This window comes from Rhodamnia argentea, chromosome 4, assembly GCF_020921035.1.
Source record: "Rhodamnia argentea isolate NSW1041297 chromosome 4, ASM2092103v1, whole genome shotgun sequence".
Classification (NCBI taxonomy): Eukaryota; Viridiplantae; Streptophyta; class Magnoliopsida; order Myrtales; family Myrtaceae; genus Rhodamnia; species Rhodamnia argentea.
In genome coordinates this window covers 5,370,766-5,389,428 of record NC_063153.1, presented here as the reverse complement: position 1 = coordinate 5,389,428, position 18,663 = coordinate 5,370,766, and the positions used below count along the sequence as shown (strand labels likewise).

General features: G+C 40.8%; 1 protein-coding gene across 1 annotated transcript; it reads left to right on the top strand.

The window, feature by feature from the left end:
- The first annotated feature begins 1,357 nt into the window (after positions 1–1,357).
- Positions 1,358–5,836, top strand: LOC125314517 (disease resistance protein RUN1-like). The gene is made up of 5 exons (XM_048276976.1): positions 1,358–2,013; positions 2,453–3,554; positions 3,675–3,947; positions 4,033–4,190; positions 5,012–5,836. The coding sequence occupies exons 1-5, from the start codon at positions 1,517–1,519 to the stop codon at positions 5,046–5,048; spliced, it is 2,067 nt and encodes a 688-aa protein (XP_048132933.1). The 5' UTR covers positions 1,358–1,516; the 3' UTR covers positions 5,049–5,836.
- Positions 5,837–18,663: the final 12,827 nt, after the last annotated feature.

Here is an 18,663-nt window from a genome sequence, read left to right as displayed (position 1 = left end):
ATTTCATTTATGATATGCCAAAAAATAATATATTTTAAATTATTTTAGTGTTTATTAAAAATTAGTCTTTAATTTAGGATGAAACTTTACAAAATAACTACATAGTTATCTGACTTAAAGAAAAAAATATTAGGAAAAGAAATAATCTTTTGAAATAAAATTTTTTATACAGTTACTAAATAACTATATAGTTATAAAATAACGCAAAGTGTTTACAAATAAATAACTCAAATATAAAAGAACTCACGTCACTGTGACATGGCCTTTCTGCATGTCATGCGGCTGCAGCAGGCGTGTCGGGGAAGAAAACCAGCAGAGAACAAAATGCCTTCTTTATTTTCTTTCCTGTAATTTCTTCGGGGGCCCCACAAGCTTTTCTTTTTCACATCAGAAAGAGATCCCCACAATCCGCTTATAGAAATACAATAAAACAGGTGTGCCCCTCTTTTTCGTCTTGTAGCGCCAGAAGTCGTCCACTGCACGCCAATTAAAAGGATTTTTCTTTCAACAAGCCGATTTAACAAATCGACGGTAAATCATTTAAACTCAAGACATATTTGATAATATATATATGTGCGTAATATGATTTCAAATTCGCAGTAGTAATTCATGAGCCAGAGGATGCTGGAAAAGCTCCATATAATTTTATCGGGACATTCGATCCGTACTCTAGTATCTAGAAGATGCTATCGTTGGTCTTTTCCTTTTTTTGCAATTTTATAAATGGTAGGCAATATAAATATTCAGAAAAGGGAAATGCTTCACCGACAAGATTGTCGGGAGCGGTATAATCTACCGTAAAAGCACTCATCGATTGGAATATCATGTGATCAGAAATAACCGACGATCTTATGAAACTGTCGGGATGATAGCTTCCTTCTAAAAAATTGTTAGAAAAGTCTTCAAACACTTGCATTGGCGCCAATTTAATTCTAGACCTTTTAATCGTGCTAATTTAGTCTTGTGAGCTACTATCATAATAGTCCGATTATACGGTTAGTTTTTTTTTACCACACAATTTTTTAATCAATGAGTGCTTTATACAAAACACGCATCGATGAGTGTTTTATGCGAAACACGCAGTAATGGTGTGTGCGTATATATAGTTGAGATTGTACCGTCCCCGACAATACTAATATTTTCCTTTGGTCCAAAATCTATCAAGAAGATGTTATCATTGGTCTTCACCTTTTCCGAAACGTTTTGAACACGAGGGCACCACAGATACCTGGTGTTCGCACAGCAGCAAGACTCATCCCAACAAAATCACCAGTATTCCAGCTCTACCGAAATTTCCAGGAAAAATCCAATTACACCCCGCGAAAGAGAAACACGAAAAGAAACAAAAAGTAATTAAGGCCAAAGGGAAGTGAGATGGCATCCACCAAATGGCCCACGTGATTCCAGAAAGTCTTTAAGTCCAAGAACAAATAAATACGTACATGAGAGCTAGAGTTGGGAACCCCGATCAGATAGTAAACAATCTGCGGAAGGATATCAACCATTAGCTCTTTCGATGGCTTCTTCTTCTTCTTCTTCTTCTTCTTCCTCTTCAAATCTGAAAAGGTATTACCATGTGTTCCTGAGCTTCAGAGGCACGGATGTCCGCAAGGGCTTCCTTGGTCATCTCTATGCCGGTCTGGAACAAAGAGGATTACACACTTTTGTAGACAGGGAGGAGCTCAGGAAAGGAGAGCAAATATCGCCGGCACTTAAGAAGGCGATCGAGGGGTCGCGTGCTGCGATCATCGTTTTCTCCAAGAACTATGCTTCCTCGCGGTGGTGCTTGGAAGAGTTGGCCAGAATTATGGAGTGCAAGGAGCAAAGAGACCTCAAGGTCTTTCCCGTGTTTTACAAAGTCGAACCCAGAGAAGTGAGAACACCGAGAGGGACTTATAGAGAAGCTATGGCTGAACATGAGTCCAAATTCGGGAAGGATTCGCAGGAAGTGAAGAGATGGAAGAAGGCGCTCTGCGACGCCGGTAGCCTGTCCGGGTGGGATTTCCTTGAGGGGTAAGCCTGTTTTTCGTTTTGATAAACGCTATAATATCTCTTTTAACTAGACTCAATCTCACGCTTTTTTGTATCTTGTTTTTTACGCTCCCCTTGCTACTTGCACACATGAATTAGAAGGGTGTGCGCTTACTTTGCCCGCACCCTGGACACATGTATTGTCCCATCCGACGGACTGTGGGATATGTCCCACAGTGCCCACCGGAGATCCAACCATATCTAAAATTGAGAATGTCTTGGGGTAGGCTTTTACCTTCAAGCTTTCCGTTAAGACTTTTAAGGACATACTCGGGTCCAAAAGGTTCACCCAATTGTCTTTTTTTCTTTTCATCTCATCATTAGCTAATATTCTTGTGAGATTTTCCTTATCCGTGGTTGAAATCCTTCCCCGGCTTTGAAATGCTAAAACACGTTTCTCTTTCTTTCGAGTGCTTATCAGAGATGAAGCGAAGCTCATACAATGCATCGTGAAGGAATTATCAATTCATCTAGTGCGTGCACCCTTACATGTCGCCAAGTATCCGGTCGGAATAGATTCCCGAGTCCAAAAACTGAAATGGTTGTTACAAAAGAAGTGGGGTGATGAAGATGTTCTCATGATAGGTCTATGGGGACTTGGAGGAATAGGGAAGACAACAATTGCTAAAGCCATATATAATGCTATTGAGAGTCAATTTCAGGGTTGTAGTTTTTTGGCGCGAGTTAGAGAAAGTCCGGACAAAAGCAATGGTCTGGTTGCTTTGCAAGAAAAACTTCTATATGAGATACTATCTCGAGGAGATTTAACAGTATATAGTGTTGATGGAGGAATCAATTTGATACAAGAAAGACTTTGTTGCAAAAAGGTTCTCCTGGTTCTTGATGATATTGACCACCTGGATCAACTGAATGCGTTAGCTGGAGAAGCCCATTGGTTTGGCAAAGGAAGTAGAATCATTGTTACATCAAGAGATAAACATGTGCTAACTTCTCATGGCATAAATTTTGTGTATAAAGTTGAAACTTTAGATGACAATGAAGCACGAGACCTTTTTGGTCGGCATGCCTTTCGAAGTAGCAAGAAAGTTGAGATAACAAGGGATCTCATAAATAGAGCGGTGCGTTATGCTAACGGCCTGCCGTTAGCCCTTGAAGTGTTGGGCTCGTTCTTATGTGGAAGAGAGGAGCCTGCATGGGAAAGTACACTGGATAAACTCTCCGGAAGTCCCGACCAAACTATCAATCGAATTCTCAAGATAAGCTTCGATGGATTGGATAACAACGAAAGGGAGATTTTCCTTGATATTGCATGCTTCTTCAAGGGGAAAAGTATAGAACACACCACAGAAGTTCTTGACAGCTGTGATTTTGCTACAACTATAGGAATAGAAGTTCTCATCGAGCGGTCCTTGATAATAGAAGAGCATGGGACCCTGCAAATGCATGATTTAATTCAATTGATGGGTAAGGATGTTGTTAATCAAGAATGCCCCGATGATCCTGGGAAACGCAGAAGATTATGGATTTTTGAAGATGTCGTGGAAATTCTATGTGAAGACACGGTAAATTTTGTTTATGTAAAGTTTGCTACATCACACATTTTAGATTGCTCTGATATGAACAATCAATGTAAATCTCATTGAAATTTTTTGTGACCACCGCATTTGCTCCATTATGAATAGGGAACGAATGCAATAAAGGCCATAGTATTGGACTTCCCCAGGTTGGAAGACATAACTATCAGCCCCGATGCTTTCACAAACATGAAAAGATTGAGAATGCTCATTTTGCTTGAAGTGCATGTCTCTTCACAAGGTCCTGTACGTCTCCCTAACGAGCTAAGATGGCTTAAATGGCCCAATGCGCCAAATCTAGAATTTGGCTCTGGTCCTAAGAAGCTTGTGCGACTTGATCTTCACAGAAGTCGTATCAAACAATTAGGAGGCCCGCTTAAGGTAAGCCCTTGTGATGAATAGCTTTCCATTTTTATAGCTATAAGTTTTTGCGGAGCTTAATGACTGCACCGGTATGTTTTTGCAGAATTTTAGAAAGTTGAAGTCCATAGATTTCGGTGAATGCAAGTCCCTCGCTAGCGTTCCCGACCTTTCAGAGGCTCCAAATCTGGAGAGCTTGAATCTTGATGGGTGCAAAAGCTTGGTGGAGGTTCATCAATCTGTCGGATATCTTAACAAGTTAAGGTTTTTGTCGCTGGAAATGTGCTCTAATCTTAGTATCTTTCCCAATCCACTCATGACAAAATCTCTTCAAACCCTCAGCCTCTCTGGTTGCTCTAAACTTGAGAGGTTTCCCGATATTCTGGGAAAGATGGAACATCTAGAAAAACTTGATCTAGAAAGGACCGCCATCAAAGAACTCCCTGCATCAATTGAAAATCTTGTCTCTGTGAAGGTGATAGGTTTACAATCTTGCGAAAACCTCGCGGGGCTTCCGTCGAGCATTTATAAGTTGCACAATCTTGAGTCCCCGAATCTTCATGGCTGCTCGAATTTCGTCTTGTTTCCAAAGAACTTGGCGGATTCAACCGACCACGATGACCATCCGGGATTCTCAAATCTATACTGGCTAGAACTTAATGGCTGCAATCTATCGGAAATAGATTTCCTTGAGAGTTCTTCCAGTTTTCCCAAATTGGAAATCCTATGTCTTTCGGATAACAAGTTCACTTATCTACCAACATGCATCGACAAGTACGATTGTTTAAGTTGGTTGGAAGTGACGAGATGCCAGCAACTACAAGAAATTCCTCAGCTTCCATCAAATATGCGTACCCTAAGAGCAAATGGTTGCGAATCACTGCAAAAACTCCCAGATTTGTCGAGTCTCTCCTCCTACCAGCTTGAAGTTGACTTGTCTTCATGTTGTGAATTATCCCGCAAAGGAGTCAAAGTGGCTGATGCGTCATTACTCGAGGTCTCTCCCTCTCTCTCTCTCTCTCACTCGCGCGCACACACCCAAAAAAATATATTAATGCTTGATATGCCTACCACCTGTATGACAGGGACTCCCGAAGATGGGTAGTGTTGAAATTCTCCTAATTGAAGGAGAGATGCCAGAATGGTTTCTCCCCTGTGAAAAAGGCTGCTCATCTTTTGTGGTTCCCAAAAACTTGTCTCACAAGTTCAAAGGACTAGCACTCTGTGTCGTTCTTGGCGTGGAGAAAGGAAAAGTGGTCAATGATTCATGTGAGATCCAACTATCTGTTAATGGCCAAAGGGTCATTTGGCAACGGAAACACTTCTATTCATTGGAATCGGATCATGTACGCCTTCTATATTTCCCGCGAAGTATGCTGAATGTGACATCCAAACGTCAAAACCAATTCGAAATTTGCCTCAGCCCATCGGAAGGAACCTTTGAAAAGTGTGGATTCCGCCCAATATGCGAGCAACAGAAAGATGATATGAGGGTTGTGCTCTAGCACCATCAGCCGAATGGATGCCTGAGGACAGACTTAGAAGAAGACAACTCAATAGAAACTGAAGAAGAATATAGTCCTAGTGAAACAGATGCAGAGGAAAGCTGATCAACTTAAACAAAGAAGAGAAGATGGTCTTAACTATGGCGAGACTATGGGATCCACTCAGCACCAACCTATCATGAGTGTTGGCTTGCGAAACATACCTGTTGAATCGGTCACAACTTGCTGAGGAAGTGATTCTCGGAGAAGAGAGCTAGGTGATTTCGATTCCACTGACTTTTGCTTTTCCCCTTTTTCCGTCTCTGCTAGAAACTTTCGAATGTCTGCACCTTCAATTGAAATTCAAAATCACTATCGAAAACAGGTTTCGCATCATGCTACTGACATGGTTCAGGAACTTTTCTTTCTCCTCTCCTTCTTTATGAACTGTGATGCGGAGAGTGCATTGATCCAAAATTATGTGGATTCTTGTTGAATGGCCATGGTCTTCCAAGTTGCTCTGTGATATTTAGCGGATAGACCTTTGTTACCTCTCTTAACCCAACTAATCACGCCAATGCTTCATACTCTAAAATTTTGAGATAGTAAGTTCTGCTGAATCTAATATAATGTATATCCTTAGGGAAGTGTTTGTTCTAATTGTTTCAAAGATCAAAAGGTCTATACAGGGAAGAGTGGTTGATGTCTCTGCTGTTACTAGGCAGATTGCATTGGATTGATACAAGTCTTGTGCCATAACTGGTGACTTCTTTGAACTGTAGTGTTTTGAGCTTGTAGCAGGTTGCTCACCGGATTTTGTGCCATTAACCTAATTTGTAGAGTGACGTTGGTACCTAAATTTTTTGCCCCAAAGGACTCCCTTGAGGGCTTCTTCATTCAGATGGATAAATTGTACGGTTCATGAAAATAAGGATTGGAGTAATCGTTGAAAATATGTCTCGAGTTTGAGTCCAAAGCGAAAATCTGAATTTTGAAAATAAGTACATCTTGATTATGAAATTAAAGATTAGATAAAAGAGCATGCATTCTTCTTTTGTCAACATTAATTGGAAGCATTACATACATAGTTTTTGCAGCAAAATATCTGACCGTGTCCGTGCTAATTCTCAAGTTTGAGCAACAATTTTAAGTTGCTCCCTGTGAAGGAGAACTCCATACTTTCATGGCTTCACATCGCTTGAACGACGAGTTACTAAGATTATCTTTTTGTTCCGAATTCGGAACAGGAAGAGGAAAAAAGGTTGGCCGGCGTTCCAGATCCTACTTCACATCAATGGCAAGAAGGGGAGAGGGAGGGCTCTAGATGCACCGTATGATCAGATGAGTTTTTCCTGTGATAGAAGTGATTGAGGACAGCGTATTGTGTTGGTGAGGCCACATCTGTGATTAGGTGAGGAAAGGCCAGTTTAGCCGTGCTTAGTCGCCACTTTTTCTCACAATTGGATCAAAGGTAAGCCCATAGTTCCTCCATTTTCTTAGATTGGTCAGGGAGGGGTTTGGATTAGGGTGAAGATATTGCCGGAAAATGACTTCCGGCTGTCGAAATCGTGCCTTTCTAATGGGTCGGGCCAGAAGTGCTATGCGACGTCATATTTTTGGCACTTGTGTGAACGTTTTTAACAAAATTTGCTACTTAAATGATCGATTAAAAATTATGGCGCATGAGGTAATGTTCTTTAGAAGTCATGAAACTCGTGGATGGGTGGGCAAGCACCCATGAAGATCTAGGTAGTATTGGGCAACAAAGCAAGAGCGGCGGAGACTTTTAGCCGAGCAATTGAAGATGATGCGATGAACAGTTCTTCACGAAGTATTGAAGAAGACAACAAACAGTGCACTTATTTTCTTTTTCTTTTTCTTTTTTTTTTTCGTTTTCGTTTTCGTTTTCTTTTTCAATATGGTTCTCGCCTAGTGCCACATTAGAGCCAATTGTCATCAAAAGTGCCACGTTGGATCCTCATTAGGTTTTTTAACAGTGATTGTTGATGGAATTGTAATGTAAGGTATATGTGTTACAATGAGTATAATTTAAATTTTTTAGTGTTAACAAAAAAAATGCGCCATAGTGAGCATAATTAACATTTTTTTATGATTTTTTTTTAATCCTTTACTGACCACTGAGTTAATGATATTTGGGAAGCTGTGTTCCAAGTCTTTATTTCATTTAACCGGCCACGACACGCTTGATTCGGGAAGGGAACCTCCCCTCTTTTTTCGTTTGCTTTCCATGAGTCCAGTCCACGTCGTCGTCCTTCACGCGTTTTGGGGTCGGCACTCTCCTCGACAAGTGATGTGAAGCTACAACACACACAGACGTGTGATTCGACTAGACCGATCGAATCACGACCAGGAAATGATAAAAGATGAACCGCAAATTCCACACACGGAGTACAAACTTCACGTGATGTATAAAGAACCCAAGGACGACAAATGAAAAAGAAAATTATCAAAAAAAAATCTTAAATTTATTATAATAATGTCAATTCAATCCTAAATTATTATATTCGTACTAATTCTGTCATTTGGATCAACTTTGATTGGTCAAGACCGACGTAGATAATTTTTAACAAATGAATGCGGCATCGACCAATGACAAGCAAGTATTTCAAATACTTATTACATCAACTAACCTCAATCATGTCATCCCATATATATATATATATATATATATGGGGTGGCATGATTGTATATATGGAATCTTCTTCTCATGTGAAAGGGGGTCGCGCTGCTGTGGTCCTTAATTTGGCCATTGACATTGCGAGACACTGAATGAAATATGAAGTTGCGGAAATTGTAGGAATTGGTTTACCAAGGTAATAATTTTACCAAAAACGAAGGAATCAACACTTGTTTTTATCCAACAAACACACTCTAGTATCCAAAAGAAGCTATTGTTGGTCATTTCCTTTTTTTTTTTTTTACAATTTTATGAATATTATGCGCTATAGACGTTCGGGAAAAGTTTTAGAAAAGTCTTAAATCACTTGCATTAGTGTCAATTTAATCCTAAAATTTTTAATTGTGCAATTTAGTTTTGTGAGCTACTACCATAATAGTTTGACAATACCGTTAGTCATTTCTGACCACACAATTTTCCAATCAATGAGTACTTTAGTGATAATATATGAATCTACGATTGAAATTGTACAGTCTTCGACGGTACTATTATAAAAATATTTTCTTTTAGTCCTAAACCTATCGAGAAGATGCTATCGTAATTTGTCGATCTATGTTTTGAATATTAGGGCACCACAAATACTTGGTATTCGCATCGCAATAAGACTCATCCCAACAAAATCACCACCATTCCAGTTCTACCAAAATTTCCAGGAAAAATCGAATTTTACCCACGAAAGAGAGAAATAGGATAAGGGACAAAAAGTAATTAAAGCTAAAGGGAAGTGAGATGGCATCCACCAAATGGCCCACGTGATTCCAAAAAGTCTTAAGTCCCATAAATACTATGTAAAAACGGCTTTTCTAGATAGTTTTCTCGACCAGGACATTTATATGGAACAATCGCGAGGTTTTGAATCTAGTGTTGAAAGTCAGAAGGTGTGTAAGCTTAAGAGATCCATTTATGGACTCAAACAAGCCTCTAGAAGTTGGAACATCCGTTAGAGGGTCGGTGGAAGCGTAATTGCGTTTCTAGTTCTATATGTAGATGATATATAAGAAGGTCGGTTGAAGGTCAAATCATTTGACTTCATTAAAAATCCAGATGAACCATGTGTATATAAGAAGGTCGGTGGAAGCGCAATTGCATTTCTAGTTCCGTACGTTGATGATATACTCTTGATTGGGAATGATATACCGATGATATCATCGATCAAACTATTCTTGTCACAAAAATCCTCCATAAAAGATTTAGGAGAGGCAACCCATATTTTAGGTATCAAGATCTATCGAGATAGATTGAAAAGATTGATTGGCCTTTCACAGTCAACATACATAGATAAAGTGTTAACACGATTTAACATGCAATGTACCAAAAGAGAATTATTGCCTTTTAGGCATGGAATCCTTCTTTCCAAGGAGATGTGTCCTAACACTCTTGAAAAAAGAGAGCAGATGGCAAAAGTACCGTATGCATTTGCTATTAGAAGCATAATGTATGCTATGCCATGTACACGACCTAATATTGCGCATGCTGTAAGTTTTACCAGCAGATATCGGTCTGATTCGGGAGAAGAGCACTGGATAATAGTCAAGAATATCCTTAAGTACTTGCGAAGAACTAAGGATTTATTCTTGATATATGGAGAAGGAGAGTTTAAAAGCTTACATAGATTTTGATTTTCAATCGGATCTAAATGACTATAAGTCTACATTTGGGTTTGTCTTTACACTTAATAGTGGTGCGATTAGTTGGAAGAGTTCCAAACAGAGCATAACTACTGATTCCACCACTAAGGCAGAGTATGTAGCCTCTTCTGAAGTAGCAAAGGAAGCAGCTTGGATGAAGAAGTTTATTTCTGAACTTGGAGTAGTTTTTTCCATTGAGTAGCCGATTACATTGTTTTGTGACAACAATGGGGCAATAGCTCAAGCTAAGGAACCGAGGTCTCACTAAAAGTGCAAGCACATTGAGAAATGCTTCCATCTCATCGGAGAAATAGTTGGTAGAGGTGATATCGCTTTGCGGAAGATTGCCTCAGCAGAAAGACACCTTGACAAAGTAAGTTTGAGGTACCAGACCGGTTGGCTTTAGTGTAAATGGGAGACTGTTAGAGATATGCCCTAAAACAACTATGTAATAGTTACATGTTAGGGATTTCAGTTGTATTTCAATTAATGGCAAAGACGTATTTATTCATTTGCCCAATTATTTAAATGTATGAATAAATTTCATAAGATCAGTTTGACTAGACCTATTCTTGAGACGTTGAGAATATGTATGATAGGTTAATAGTTAAACTAAATCTTTAAACTATTCCCGGTCGATGGATCATTGATTGGATATCAATGTCCTATTGAGACCGGTGTGTTCTTAACTTCACCATTGAGCATTAGATACTTAAGGGAATGATGAGTCACAAGTCATTGGATATTACGATGCTCGAGTTAGAACATAGGCGCTTGTACCGGACAAGTTCACCGAACATGACACGCATTGAACAATAAGTGATATGGAAGCATTTAGCGTGGTCAATGTCTAATCGTTCATGCTTTGGTCTTGTATGAATAATCCTTAGACCTGAAGTAGAGTGTTGACTTGTGTGTTGGATGGCTGTGGTTCACAAGTGCACATATTGGCGGTTCGTTAATCCATCTCTATACTTGATGGTCATAGTTCATGCATATGCGAAGTCATACATGTACGCAAAATGGAATCTGTCTCCTTGTTACATGCAAGGTATGATATCCTATGTGATCTAGTTATGACAATGCATTAAAATTCTCGGCCGGGGTTGTAACCGAGAATGAAATATTCATGTCTCGTATAAATACATGTCGATTAGATTTGCGCATATGATTGAATTGGTGTCTTGACAATTATTCCATGGTTTTTGTTCGATCGGGATATAGTAAGAAAAAGGGATTGAATTACACTGTAACCAAAGCTAGCATGTTCATCATGTTCTTAAAGAATTCACATTCTAGGTAGTCATGATATATTACTAGATGTCGCTCATGGCTTATAGGACCTAGAGATTAATCGGGACAATCAATTTTCTTGAAAGTACTAATGTGTCGGTGCATGTCTTACTGCCAGCTCGGTGATGAACTTAAGGATGTCAATACATGATGACGTTGAACGTGGAAAATAATATTGCAAATATGTTTGCAATGACGGCTATCGAATTAAGTCGGGTTGAAATTAAATTAAATATAATATATTTTTATTTTTATTTTTTGTCATAGGCACTCGTGCATGTGATGCACAAGTTCGCTCAAAGTGAAAGTATACTAATATGTCCATGTTGCATATATTCTTAAGGGATTTTTTTTTCTTTATAATAATAATAATAATTTTTATTGTTAATTATAAAGAAAAATAAATAAATAAGTAAATAACAGGATATGCGCATGGTTAGCAACCATTGCTGATCATGGGTTTTTTTATTAAAAAAAATTACAGATTTGAAGAGAGCAAAAAGGCATGCCATTGGAGCTTGTAGGTTCACTGAAGTGTACGTGCAATTTTTAGAGTGAACGTAAGACAAAAACTCTCTCACTTTTGTTCTTACTGTGTGACCAAAATATTGAGAGCGCGGAGAGTGCCCTTCACACGATTACTAGCACAATTGTTATGGTGATTATCCGCATTGTCTTTTCCCGTTTGTCATACGATTGGTGGTGTGTCCGAACTAGAGACCCGATACTTGTGGGGCTCGAATCGAAGAATATCTGAACCTTCTCGTTTCAAGCACGCTTCAAGAGGTAACCTGTTAACTCTCTTCGTTAAATATGATTTTTGATTGAAACGCACAAACAACGCTTCTAGAGATACATTCATGGGTTTATTTATTTCCGCAACGTTTTATGTTTTACTTGCCTATGCATGTTTCATGTATCCCAACAACAACAAGGCATTATAATAATATTGTCCAACATGGATCATGTTTTTGCACATTTGCTTCAACTATATGTTTATTATTACGAAGTGCTTTTATTGTTTGAGCACACTTATGTCCGGCCACATGGATTTGCATGTTTAGCAATAAATATCGGAAAAGATTGCATGAACCTAGTGTTTACTAAACAAAAAAAGGTACTAATTTATGGGCGATAGTTTAATGAAACGTAACCAAGTCTATGTATCCAATACTCTGGACCGCTGAGGTAAAGTGATCTCTAACACTTTCTAAGGCTCTTAACTGGCCTAGTAAAAGATCAGTGCAATTCTAGTCTCATTCAATCAAATCGTAACTGAAAATTCTAAGTTGTTGTCCATAGGGCTTAGAAGAGTCCCCGCGAAATGTAGGTGCCACCTCCCAAGAGCACTATTTGCGCCTTCCTAACAATCCATTAGCTCTCTCTGGTTTCACGTCGAGAGGGTAGCCACAAGGGAAAAGGGAAAAAATGAAAGCAGAAAGAACGGAATTTTACCACGGAACAGCATTATAACAAAGCCCTATTCTCTCCCGCTTAACATTAATCGGACACGTTACATAGCTTTTGCAGCGAAATGTCGGAAAAGAGGTCGATGCTTCATGTGAGATCCAAATATTAGACAATGGCCAAAAGATGATTTGGTGATCGTCGGGCTTGTATTCATTGCAATCGGATCATGTGTGTCTTACGTATTTCCCATGCAGAATGCTGTTTAAAGTAGGGGAGCTTCTACGAAACGCTTGGAGCCATTTCCAAGTTTGCCTTAGACCATCGAAAGGAAGCTTAAAAAAGTGTGGATTCTGTCTAACATGCGAGCAACAGGAGGATGATCTGAGGATCGTGCTACAACACCATCAGCCGATCGAAGAAACAAATTGGAAGATCCAGGAAAGAGACTTGGAAGAAGAAAACTCAATACACACTGCGGTAGAGGAAAGCAGATCGACATCAACAAAGAAGAGCAGATTGTCTTAACTATGGCGAGACTATGGGTTCCACTTGCCTACGTAAGCGTATCGAATTGGTGATGACTTGCTGCGGAAGTTATCTAGGGGGAGCGGACCGGGGGATGCGATTCCGATGCCTTTTGAATTTCCCCTTTTTCCGTCTCTACTAGAAATTTTCCCTCTCCTTCTTTATGCACGGTGATGCAGAGTGCAGTAACACAAGATTAGATGGATACTTGTTGAATGGCCACGATCTTCCAAGTTGCTCTGTGAAATTTATCGGATAGACCTCTTTTACCTCTCTTAATCCAATCAATGCTTCCTACTCTATAGTGTTGAGATAGTATACTCACCGGTTTTTGTGCCGCCAACAAAATTAAAATTTTATAGACGTTATTACCTAAACTTTTTGCCCTGACGGAGTCATTGGTGGTATTGATTTAGATCGATGAATCGTACAGTGCATGAAAATAGGGGTTGCAGTAATGTTGTGCTACACAGGGATCTATCCCGGAGCATAATATCAAGGCTTTGTATCAATATTGTCCGATATGGATCAGGTTTTTGCACTTGTGCTCTAAATATATGTTCATTATTAGGAAGTGATTCTTATTGTTCACTCACTTAGGTCTGGACACATGGGTTTGCATGTTTAGGAATAAAAAGCGGGAAAAGAATGCATGAAATTGGCCTTTTTTCTAAAAGAAAAAAAGAGATACCAATTTACTGGCGCTAGCTTAATATAACGAAACCAAGTACTCTTATCCAATGCTATGGACCATAGATGCAAAGTGAGCTCCCACGCTTTCCTAGGCTCTTAACTGGCCCGGTAAAAATGTTTAGTGGCAACTCTAGGGTCATTCAATCGATAATAGGCGACAATCTAAGTTGTTATTGGCATAGCTAGGAAGAGTCCATGTAAAGTGTAAGTGCCACCTTGCAAGAGGACTATTTATGCCCGTCTAGCAATCCATTAACTCTCTGAAGTTTCACATTTAGATGATCGACACAAAGCAAAAGGAAAAAAAAAAGTAGTTAGAATGGAATTTTACCATTGAACGACATTATAACAAAACCCCATTCCCTTCCCGTTAACATTAATTGGACACAGTCACTTTTGGTAGGAAATTAGATGGCCACAACAAGGGAGCGTCCAAAGAAGGCAAATCCCAAAGGGCTTGTCGAGGGGAACAAAACCAATTTTGTGGAAGACAATCTTTAGCGTTTGAGCTGCATTAGAGGCTCTGGGGCAATGGGCCAGACGGATGCTCGGATGGACTAATAAGAGCTCCAAGTAGTTCATAAAAAGTAGTCTTTCTTCCAAGCTAAACTGATCTGGCTTCTGCTTATCAAAGCTTCAACTATACCAAGCCGATCAGTTTCAATGAAGATAAGATGGAACTGGAAATTACATCTGGAAACAAAGAGGACGGCTTTGTACATTGCGTGGGCTTCGATCTGTGTAGTGGACGGTGCGTTTGCCGATCTAGCAAGGCCAGAGATGAGCGTGCCCAAATGGTCTCTGCAAACGCACGGAAAGGCCCCATAGATTCAAGCTTCTTCTAGCGAGCTTTAGGTGGCCCTTTTCCGGCGGATTCCAGAAATGAGGTCCAGTAAGGGAGAACCCGTTTGCTTTCTTCGTGTTTTGGATATTCAACTTTCTCAAGTTTGCTAGCTGAAAATTTACAGGTACTTACATAGTTTTTGCAGCGAAGTGTCTGACCATAACCGTGTTAATTCTCAAGTTTCGGCAACAGTTATAAGTTGTCTTCTATCGAGGAGAACTTCATACTTTCATGGCTTCACATCGCTTGAACGACAAGTTACTAGGATTAGCATTTTGTTCCGGACTCAGATCGGGAGGAGGAAAAGAGATTGCGGCCGACCCAGATCCAACCACACATTAATAAGGGGGCTATCGGAGCACAACGATCGAAAAGCGAGGGACTCTACCTTACAGCCAGACGCTACAGGGGGCTATCGGAGGACTCCGAATAAATAGTGCAAGAAATTGCGATAAGAGGGACGACATCCAGGGGCAGAGCCTAATAGCCATTAGGTGGGATCTCACCAAGGATTGATGTTGCCTGTGCTCGCATGTCCAGTCTTTTGAGGTTCATGTACATTAGAAGTTTCCACAAGATGTGGATGAAATATTTTCTTTCCTTCGTCACATTTGAGTAATTCATTATTGTGAAAATGACATGGAACTAACCGATCGTGCAATTTAAGTCTACTGCGAAATGAAGGAATTATCATAAAAATCAACGGGAAACAATAAATAACACCAAAAATTTATGTTGTTCAGTATGAGTGTCAGTACCTACTGCACAAAAAAAGCTAGTCACCAAGAAATCTATTATGAACTCAAAGAGTAAAACTACCACTCAATCGTTCAAATGTTTGCCTTCTCTAAATTATACCCAAAGCAAAACTCACAAGTACTATCTCACAATCTCTCACAGAGAACTCACTTAGAAAAACTCATAGATAGAAAATCCAAACACTCTTTGTATTTGTTCTTGCGTGTTATGGTTGTGACGCCCTGGAAATTCAACCTCTGTTTAATAGTAAAATTCAGTCTATGGAATGACTATGAATTCTAGTTTGTTGCTCGAGATTGAATATGAAGGGATTAGAAATCGAAAATTGGAAATTTCCCGGATCGTTGATTAGATTGGATTAAGTTTCAATTAATTGAGTAATCACGATCTAGAACTAGAATTTTCGTATCACGCCTCGTTCTGTCTAAATTGACTTGATTTAGGCTTAAATTACCCTTCGTCGGATTTCCAGATGCTTGAATTACCTTTAGATGTAAAATTACCAAAATGTCCCCAACCAACTTTTGAAATTACGAAAATACCCCTAGGGCTTTATGAACTAAATGACAAGACCATTAGTATTGTGGGCCCCACTTTATCACTTCAGGCCCCTCTTAGTCAAAATTTCCATCTCTCTCTCTCTCTCTCTCGTCCATGATTCCCCCCTAAACCGACCTTTGTTCCCTCTTCTTCTCCTCCATTCTTCATTTTTCTGGCGATAACTCCTTCTAACCAAGCCACCATGCCATAGTACGACCACCACATAACACCACCATCACCATCGGACCATCGCCACACCGCCGAAGTCGTCGGAAAGCCTCCTAGAAGAAGCCCAAGCAGCCTGCCCTGTTTTTGCCGGGTTTCTGCCGTAGCTGCCCTTCCGTTTCTGTTTTGTCGAAGCCTAGCTACCACCACTACCGTCGACCACCCTCAGCCATCCCTGGACGTCACCAAGCCCCCACAGCTCGCTCGGCTACCGCCGGACAGCCCAACAAATCCCCAGGACTGCAGGACTCCTCTGTTGCCCCGTTTTGACCCCCTGTTGCGCCCGGTTCTGTTCTTAGCCACCATCCGCCACCACGTCACTTTTCTCTGCCTATCTCCAGCCACGACATACTTCTCGACACTCCCTCAAACCTTTCCACCAGCCCCATGAAGCTCTGACGCCACTAGAGCCCCAGAACAGCCCCGACCAGCTTGCCTTGTTTCTACTCCCCTGCTTTGTTCCACTTGCTGCAGCTTCCGTTAGCTACTGTCGGCGCCGGCTCCGGCCACCACAAGCCACCATCGTCCACCTCCGGCTACCTCGAGGTCTCCTCAAGCCTCCCGCCACTCACCGCAACCTCGTTGCCCATCAAAAGTGTTGCCCCAACCACGAATAACTAGCCCCGCCGCTCGCCGTATTCGGGGTGCTCCCCCTGTTTTGGGCCGGGCTGGTTCTATTGGGCCTGTTTCGTGGGCCTGCATTTTGGGCCGAGGCCCAATCTATTGTGGGCTATGAAGTTGGCCTTGCCTTAGGCCCGTAGACCCATTAAGCCGGAAGCTTGGGCCCGTTGTCCGTAGTTTTGGATTCGCGATCCGATCGAGCCCGTCGTTTGCGCCGAAGGTTGTCAAATACCACCGCCGCGTTCGCCTTGCCCATTGGATGGTGAGTTGACCTCTAACTCCTGGTTAGGACGCTAATTACATTCGGAGTTAGTTTAATTAGATTATTACGGTGTTTAGGTAGATTAATTAGGGCCAAGTTAGGTTAGAGACTTGGTTTAGGTTAAATGACCCTAGTTAGTTAGGTTAGTTCGACTATGGCTAGTTGGGGCTAGATCGATCGATTGATTGATTGGAGGATTCTGTTCAATCGTGAGCGAGCAATAGGTTAGGAACGAGCGTACGATCGAGTGGAAATGTGGATTTAATTATGTGCAATTGAATTGATTATTTGTCGCCGGGTTATTATTTGTGCTTGGTTTATGGTTTATATAGATTATTTGATTAATTACCTTGATGGATGACTGATTAAATTGATTGATTGGTTGACCACCCTAGTTATAGGTGCAGAGTCCGGTGGATAATATGCATGTTTGGGTGACTACATGTGGGCATGTGTCGCATGGATTGCATAAAAGAGGTTGTGGCTCGATCTTGAGTACGTTTGTATGACATTTGGCTAAACGCAAGATAAAATGAATTGATTGTTGATTGTGCTTGAATGGTTACACAAAAGAATTTTCTTGACAATGTCACGTTGTGTCTATCGAAATTCCACGACTTGTCAGATGCACGTCTTTCCGTGTCGTCGGATTGAGCAGATGCCGGTTGTAGCTTGTCATAGACCGAAGCCCTTACTGGGATTCCCGGTAGATCCGTGCTATGTCGATTGGAACTATACAGACTATCAGATGTTGTCGCCGGAAGTAAGGGACGAAGTCTAGTTCGCCCGATAAACACCGTCGGTTATAGTGTAAAGTCACACCAAGAGTGTGCAATTGGGCCAGAAGGCCGTTAATAATTGGACCATGTATAGTGTTACGTATATGTGATTGATGCGATGGCCATTGATTGTTATGTTTGGTATATTGAGTCGAGTATTGCATACCGTGCGATTTCAACAGGTGAGCTGCATGTGATTGGAATATTTATATTTTAATATATGATTGATTGATAGGATCCTCTGGACGAATCAACGCCCTAGTTGGGCTTAGGCGTTGACTCACGAAGATTTTTATCTCACCCCATGTTAACCATTTCGGGTCCACAGTGATGTAGCTACCCGTCAAGTTTGGGGTCCCGATCGACTAGTGCTACAATATCATGTATCGTCTGGAACCGGGTACGAATAGGACTTGGGAACTTCACATCACCACGGTGCGGGTGGACGAAGGCTTACCACATCGAGTGGCACATGTCTTCAAAGCCTGGTTCTTGGATGATGAGGTGCAAACTTGGGGCCCACTCCGTGGACTCGAGGGGCAACCCGATCTTGTTCCACCTATTCCGTCATGGGTTCCGATGGAACTCGATATGCCGGATGATAAAACCCCGAGCATGACTCCGACCCCGACCACGACCCGATTGAGGAAAATATCGTTGAGCCATCATCAGAGCATTCGTTGGCTTCCGACTATGACCCTTCACCATGACTTCGAGGGTTCATAGTTTTTTTTATAGATACCGACATGGATCTTTTTGGAGTAGATGGGAACTTAACCCTACCCGACCTTTTCACCCTTTTGTTGGTCTTAGAGAGCCGCCCCGAAGAATGGGACCGTATTTGAAGGTAGCCCTATAGGATTAATAATCATATGCTTTTGATACTGTATTGACAGTTGTTCTTGTATATGAATAACGTTGTTGATCTTATTTCTACCCCTACTATTTTCCTTGATTTGGGAAAATCTGCGTTTCC